At 45.2% G+C, this 7,981-nt stretch overlaps 1 protein-coding gene across 1 annotated transcript; it reads right to left on the reverse strand.

Annotated features, from left to right (window-relative positions):
• Nucleotides 1-1,397: 1,397 nt before the first annotated feature.
• Nucleotides 1,398-2,958, reverse strand: nkx2.2b (NK2 homeobox 2b). The gene is made up of 2 exons (XM_012874289.3): nucleotides 2,342-2,958; nucleotides 1,398-2,137 (listed from the first exon to the last, which is right to left on the reverse strand). Exons 1-2 carry the CDS (start codon nucleotides 2,526-2,528, stop codon nucleotides 1,653-1,655), a joined length of 672 nt encoding a protein of 223 aa, XP_012729743.2. The 5' UTR covers nucleotides 2,529-2,958; the 3' UTR covers nucleotides 1,398-1,652.
• Between the last annotated feature and the right edge of the window lie 5,023 nt (nucleotides 2,959-7,981).

Consider the following 7,981-nt stretch of genomic DNA (forward strand, 5'->3'; position numbering starts at 1 on the left):
GGTGGGGATCCTCTGGTTCTGGTGGGTTTTGGGTCTGGAGAACTTTGGGTCATGATGGATCTACTGTGGCCTGGTTCCTCTGTCTGCTGCTGCCACCTGCTGGCTGCGCTTAAAATGACAACAACTAAAACCTTTAAATCAGATTCAGGACAGAAACGCCAAATGTTATTTAGTCTGAATAAATGTTCTCTGGATTTTATAAACAACTAATTCAGATAAAATGATTTCCTGAAATGGAGAAAATAAAAAAAATAAATGTATTAGAGAGCATGAAACCCCGGTTTGTTCTGAACCGGGAGAAAAAAGGAAAAATGATTTTAAATCTGGAATAAAGGAGCTTTCCTGGATTCATTTATATTAATATCATTTATAAAACTGATTTTTCTTTCTTATCTTCTCAGGTGATGCTAGAAATGCTCCTTCCCTCCTTTAAACCTGCTGAGCCTCGGCGACCAGCCCAGAGTCCATCTGTGGTTCTGCTGGTTCTGGTGGACCAGTCAGGATGTTCTGCTCAGATGTTCTCACAGACCTGCTGAGGAACATGCATTTACCAGCTTGATATAAAAGCACAGAAAACTAAATGTTTTAATGCCTTTATTCATCACAACAACGTTTTAATTACCGACACCTTTCAGAAAACCTCCGCTCTGCTTTTCTTCTGCTGTTGGTTCAGATAAAATGTTGAATCGCTTCTCAGAACCAGAACCAGAACCACCAGAACCAGAACCGGGTCCGGGTCCGGGTCCATCTCCTCGGTTCTGCGGCAGCAGCTGAAGGACAGTCTAAGCATCTCGCTGCTTCCTGCAGGCGACCTCTTCTTCCTCCAACCTTCTCACTTGGAGGCAAAGATTCTGCTGGACCCACGAAAGGTTCTGGAACCAGAGAAAGTTCTGATCCCGACTGCTGCAGCTTTCCTCAAACATCCCAGCCGGTACTTTAACATCCTGGACCTGCAGCTTGGAACCGTTTCTTCAGGTGTGGAGTTGATGTTTGTCTTGAATGGACCGGTTCTGGTTCCAGATTAGAACCCAGCTGGAAACGAACCAGGCAGAAAGGTTCTGTTCAGGTGGACAGGAGTTCTGGGTGTTTGAGTGAGAGGTTCCGGTTTCCTGCTGGCTGAGGGGAAGACATGACCCAAATGTTCCAGGTTCCAGAACCCAAAGCTCCAGAGTTCTGGAGGCTCAGCTGTGTGCCGGGCTCGGTCCGGAGAATCAGATGATCCGCTCTAATATTGGACCCAAGCCCAAAAGGATTCAGAACCGAACATCTGGAAACAGCTGCAGACAAATTCACCAACATTCAAACAGAAACGAGGATTTTTGGATCATTTCATTTGTTAAAATAAAATTTAGACATTTTTTCTGCTTTTTTCCGTTTTTTTTTTTTTTGTTTTTTTTTTTTTTACAGTTTGATTTCAGAAGAACCAGAACCGAGCCAGAATGTTTGGCACTGCGCTGCTTCCTCTGCGTTAAACTCAAACATTTATTCATAAATATTCACCAACAGAATAAATAAATTAAGCTCACAGAACCGCAACAAAACCAAACACGGGATCCTGGATCCGTTCCTGCCGCTCCTCAGTGTTCCATGCGGAGAACATGTGGATCCAACGGAAAAGTTCTGTCGGGTTCGGTCACAGTCCAGTCCGAACCTCACCAGCCCCAGGGGTAGATGTGCGCCAGCGGCTGCGCTCCGGGGAGCTGCGGCGGCGGTCCGGTCCGCTCCGGGCCGCCGGCGGCGCGCAGCAGCGGGGGGTAGGCGCACAGCAGCGGGGGGATCCCGGGCCGAACCTCCAGCGCCTCGCCGGGCTTCGCGTCCCGAACCAGGAACGGGATGGCGAGCCCGCAGGCCGGCAGCAGCTGCAGCGCGTCGCGGCCGCGCTCTGCGCGTGCGCGCTTCATCTTGTAGCGGTGGTTCTGGAACCAGATCTTGACCTGGTTCGGGGTGAGGTGGATCAGGCCCGCCAGGTGCTCCCTCTCCGGAACCGAAAGGTACCGCTGTTGCCGGAAGCGGCGCTCCAGTTCAAAGGTCTGCGCCTTGGAGAAGAGGACCCGTCGCTTCCTTCCGCGGTTCTTCTGGACCGAACCGAGCCGGGCGGCAGCTGTGGACTGCTCAGCGGGTTGGTTGGTTCCGGAGTCTGAGGTAGAAATGAAAAGTAATTATTACTGTCAGAAAACCTGAAGGTCCAAACGGAGAATGAACTGAGTTGGAAAGTGGGGCCCGGTTCGGTTCGGCTCGGATGATGATGGTCTGTCTGGTCCTGGTTCTGATGGTTCTGATGAGACTGATGAAGGAGGAATTCCTGATTTTTCCAGAACCGGGAATAAGGAGGAACACTGACCTGCTGCGCGGTTCCACCGGGTCCAACTGAACCCGAGTTTCTGCGCGCCGTCTGGTTCCGGATCCTCCACAGAGGCTTCTCTGGAGTTCTCCTCCTCGGTACCGGACTCACATGCGCCTGAGGGGCTCGGGAGGTCCAGAAGGTCCCGCACTGAGAACCCGGTTCTTCCTCTGGAACCGGACGGCATGGCGCAGGCGCGGAATGAGAGAGAAAGTTCCAGGTTCGGTTCGTTTAAAGCGGAGCCTGCAGCGCGGTTCGGTCCATGAATGCTGGGAGTTTGGGTCGGACTGAGTCCTGCTGCTGCTCACAGGTTCTTTAAGAAGGACGGAGGCGGTGCCGGAGAGAGGAGAGAGGAAGGCTGCTTCATCTCTGAGGAGCTTCTTTCATCCATCTGTCGGTCCAGCGGACCGAACCGGGCCCGCAGGTTCTACAGGCTGGTTCGGAGCTGCAGAGAGGAAGCAGCAGAAGATCCGTCAGAACTTCTAACACCTGAAACTTTTACAGATTTGAATATTTTTGATCAAAGACCAACAGCTTCAGTCCTTCTGGGCTGCTCGCTCAGAACCTGAGGATCAAACGGAACCGTTTACGGATCTTCTGGGCCAGAGCAACACGACCCGTCGCAGAACCGTTCCAGTTCAGCCCAGAAACCGATTATCAACACGTGACGATGAGTCGAGTCGTTGCTGAAGTTTCAGCTAACAGCGACGCACGGTGGTGGCAGCATCATGCTGCGGGAAGCGGGTCAGAACCATCCTGCTATAAAACCCGTTACACCCTGAGACTGCTGGAGGTTCTCCTCCCAGCAGAACCGCCCTGAACGTGCAGCCAGAGCTATTATGGGATGGTTCAGTCATCGGTTAGAATGGCCTAGTCAAAGTCCAGGCCTCCTGCATGTTCTAGATCCGGCCCGCTTCCACACATCTGACCCAAATGAGCGATTCTCAGTCTGTGGCCCAGGTCTGCAGAGTTCTGCAGAGTTCTGCAGAGTTCTGCTGATTCAGCGCTTACTGGGTTCGGCTGTGTGGAACCAGGACATCTGGAACGTGCAGGAACCCGGACCTTGAGGACTAGCTCTGTTCTTCTGGTTCTGACTCAGCGGGCCTGCAGATAAATGCACGCCACACTTTTCAGATGTTTGTGTAAAAATCTTGAAAATTTTGAGCTCCTCTCCTCGGTTCTGATCTACTGGTTCTGTCACAGAAGATGTTCTGTTGGAACGAGACGTCCACTGAATGCTGCTGATTCAGGGCCCGGTCCGTTTAGTTCTGATGGTTTGATTGTTCATGCACTGGACTTCGGACCAGCCGGTTCTGGTTGATCGTTCTGTTGCAGCAGCTGTCGATCAGTTCAGTTGTTCCTGCAGGTTGGTCCACCAGAACATGTTTGCTGTTTCCAGAGGTTCTGTTGGACCGGAACAACCTGGCTGGACTAGAATCGGTACTGGGCTGGACTGGGCGTACTGGATCTGACGTGAAGTAAATGTGAACCAGGCCGGATTCTGAATGAGTGGACATTACCTGCAAGCTGAACAGAACCGGGTCGGTAGGCGGACAGGTTCTGACCCAGTTTCAGATGGTTCAGATGGAACCAACCAGCACAGAGAGATGGGTCAGCAACTCTGACCCAGTCTATGTTCTGCTGATCTGCCTGATGTTCCATCTGAACCATCTGAAACTGGGTCAGAACCTGTCCACGTACCAACCCGGTTCTGTTCAGCTTGTTTCTGCAGGATCTTCAGGACTGCCGGGTCTTCGCTGCTGAGGTGGTCTCAGGTTCGGAGAGAACCCGAACTGCTTGTTTCCAGAAGAACGCTGGCTGACCCCAGAGGAACTGGGTCTTCCACACTGGAAGCACCTGTCAGTGTGGAGGTGCATCATGGGAAATGTAGGCAGGTACAGTGTTTCTGTTGTCAGATGAAACCTGGAACTGATTGACGGTTCAGTTTCTGATCAGTTTGGAAATAAAGATCAGAGTGAAGCAGCTTCTGTCACTAACTGATCTTTGCTCTCCAGCCTTGTCTCCGGATTTGAACCGAGACCCACAGAACTAAAGGAGGAACGTTCTGCTGCTGGTTCTGGTTCTGGTTCTGCTGCGAAACGCTTCAGTCCAGAACCTGAAGGTCCAGATCCGGGACCGACAGTTCAGGATATTCCTGGTTCTGCTGGGCAGCGCCGCGCGTGCAGGATCCTGCTGGGTGGTCGGCCTCTGCGCAGGCGCAGACACGCGCTGCCGGTGTTGAATGGAGCGGCTCCATTGTCCTTCGGCCCCCCATGATGTCTGTGTTCTAGGTTATTGTGTTGGACTCTATTAATCTGCGTCTCTATATTCTATTTAAAATAATAAGATCATCTGGTGCTTTCCAACATGAATAATAACAATAAATGTCATTATTATTCAGGGTCTCAGCTTGTGATGCTGCAGCAGCAAATCAACAGAAAGGGAACACATTTAAATTAAATTAAATGTTCAGGAACGAAAGACCAGGAAATAAAACACGTGCAAGTGTAAAATAAATAAAACCTGTTAAAATATACCGAATATTTCCATAAAACCACAGACACACCCAAGCAATCAGCAACAAAGTGACTAAAGTAAATAAAATAATAACGAGAAATTAAGAATGGAAATAAAAATGCAACCAACTCTGGGACAATAAGAGAGCAGAAAGTGAAAAGGCAATAGTAATAATAATAATAATAATAATAATAATAATAATAATAATAATAATAATAATAATAATAATAATAATAATAATAATAATAATAATAATAATAATAATAATCTTTATGTAATATATTTTACATTTTAAATGATGTCCAGTTTTATCCACAGTTTCACCACATGCAACATTTTGATATGAAAAATTACTTTATCAAAAATGTAATATATTATACGTTAACTTTATTGTTCATCAGATTTCCTGAGATTTGTGTTTGACATCTGGCAACTAACATAAAAACATATAATTCAAAGGAAATATCTTATAGAACACCGTTACTAAAAACAACATTTAACCCAATTAAAACAGATTAAAATAAATGGATGAATAAATGATGTCAGCAGTGATTAAATTAGCTTTAATCCTCTTTTCTCCTGCCAGGCGGCAACAAACGATGAGCAGAATCTTTCTACGTCTGAATTTATGGATGAATTTATTTTCCTGGCCTGTTCAGCTCGTTCTTGACTTTGACTCAGAGGTTTCCACATGTTGAAAGACACGACTATAAGTGTCCTTTACAGCAGCTGTAAGGTGTGCCTGCTAACATCAAACCTCCTTAATGAAAAAAATCTAAATCAAATAAATAAATGAATGTATATAAATAAAAAAATATAAATAAATAAATAAACCTTCTTAAAACAGAGAGGCTGACCTGTCAGCCTTTAACTGTTATTTTCTATAACTCTTCATATCACTGTTCTGGGTTAAAGTCCTCTGAATGAGTCTAAATTGCCTTAATGAGTGGAAACGTTTCTGCTGCTGCCCTCCATCCACATCGCTTAGCGCAGACCGCCCCCTGCTGGCTGAAGGAGGAACTGTCCAAGCGTCAAAGTTGACTCAGAAGATAAAGTTTTATTACTTAACGTCAGAAAAAGCTTCAGTTTACTGTTGATGTCGAGCCTCTCAGTCTTCAGGTCCTCCAGGAGAACGTTCTGCTCTGGAGAAAGTCAAAAATGTACCGCCCAAAATAACGATAGAATAAAGGATTGATGCTGATCGTTTCATTAACGTTTCATTATGACCATGAAAGCTCCTGACTGGTGACTTCACCAGAAAAACTGGAGCCATGAGGCAGAAAGGCTGAGTCAGCGTCTGGGAGATCAACCTTTAGTCTTTTCATACTTTGTTAATTCATTATTGGTTGTTTTCAAGTTACATTTTTTGTTAATTAGTTTTATTGAAAATCACATCTGTGAATTTTATTTAGCCAATGATTTATAGAACACATAGCCAGGATCAGGGGGATTGGGTGTTTTTACGTTAAATGTCAATATTTTTTATTATACTCAGGAAGAGGAAGAAGAACAGAAAACAGGAAAGTTTTCTACTCAGATGTTTTACATTTTCCGGTTTTCTCTGGTGTTTGATGTGTAAAACTGTTTTTATGACTTATGACAGCTTTTATGAACGGATGGTGAGTTTTTTTTTTTTTTACTGCAAACAAATCTTTTGTGTTTCTTTGGACTCTGAACCAAGTTCTGGTCTCTGACGTCTCCTCTGGGTTAAAGTCTGTTTTTCCATCGGTGAGGATCTGAAAGGCCCAATAAAACTGAATCAGCAGCAGTAAAATGTACTTCCTGTAGAAATAATTCCCAGTGATGCAACAGTTTTCATGGGAGGAATAAATATTAAGCATCGTTGCACCTTGCAGGCATTAAAACGGCTGCAGGGGCAGAAATCCGTTTTCTGCAGCCGGTTTATTTTTCCCCCTTTAACACATGAAACGGACATTTAGTTGAAATCATTATTACTCTGCAGATTAATAGTTCAATAGAGAGATATGGCCTGATGGGGCACATAGGCACCAGGCCTGAATTAATGTGGCGGCAGAGAAAAACCCAGTTTGGAGTATTTTCTGAGCTGAGGAGCTCCTTTTGTTGTCTGCCAGCAGCTTCTCAGCAGCTCCATGGATGAACTGGAACCATTAAAAGGCTGAACAAGCGTCCAGATTCGATGTTCTGACGTTTAAAAGTTGTTAGATTAAAGTTTTGTGCTTTAAAAAAGAGAAACTGAGATGATGAATATTTATTGGACACAAATTTCTCTGTACCATTTCTGATTTGTTTCTTCCAGAAATGTTCAGATGATTTAAAATTTTATTTTAACTAATAGTTTTTTTACTTTTCTGTTTAGTTTGGTTTTTCTTTGACTTTTATGGTTACAATGGAACCTGGTTCCATTCAGACCAGTAGTTGTTTTCAACCTTTCCGCTTAAAGACAGGAGAAACATAATTTATATACCGCTACTAGGAGTGATTTATTTTTTCTTCCAATTATTATTATTATTATTATTATCAAAAGCTTCGTTTTAAAAGTCTCTGTAAGGGAGTCGAAGATTAAACTAAACTAGCCTGGAGTAAAAGTCTGAAAATATTTCCATCATAAATAGATTCTTTTTTTAACCGAACCCAGTCGGTTCTGGCAGCATTTTCCGGTTTAAATTCTCCATCCTCCTCCCCGGACCCTCCGCTGTCCTCCGCCCGCAGCGTGGCCTCTATCCCCGGTCTCGCTGCTCCAGTCCCGGTCCACTGCGGTCCAGATGTGATCCATCCGAACCGACTCGCATGAAGTGATCGGAACCGGGCCACAAACCTCAGGCCTCTGCTGTCTGAGGTTAAAAATAACTTAATTGTGTTGAAATCATTTGCATGAAGCAGAAACATTCATAGTTTAATGATGCGGAAAACATTTAAGGATCAAACAGCTGCTAAATTTCTCCAGATTTCAAATTCTTGATTTTAAGTTGTTTGCACAAAAATTTATTTTACACTTCTTTGTCCTGCTGGGTGTGTCTGACTTCCCAGCATCTGCTGTCCAACCCGGAATCATTCACACCCTGGAAATCTGGCCAACGTGGCTCTCTAATATGCAAATATATGGAAAAATGAAATATAATCTGTTATCCTGGGCTTGGCCAG

Source organism: Fundulus heteroclitus, unplaced genomic scaffold (assembly GCF_011125445.2).
Source record: "Fundulus heteroclitus isolate FHET01 unplaced genomic scaffold, MU-UCD_Fhet_4.1 scaffold_36, whole genome shotgun sequence".
In the NCBI taxonomy this organism is placed as follows: domain Eukaryota; kingdom Metazoa; phylum Chordata; class Actinopteri; order Cyprinodontiformes; family Fundulidae; genus Fundulus; species Fundulus heteroclitus.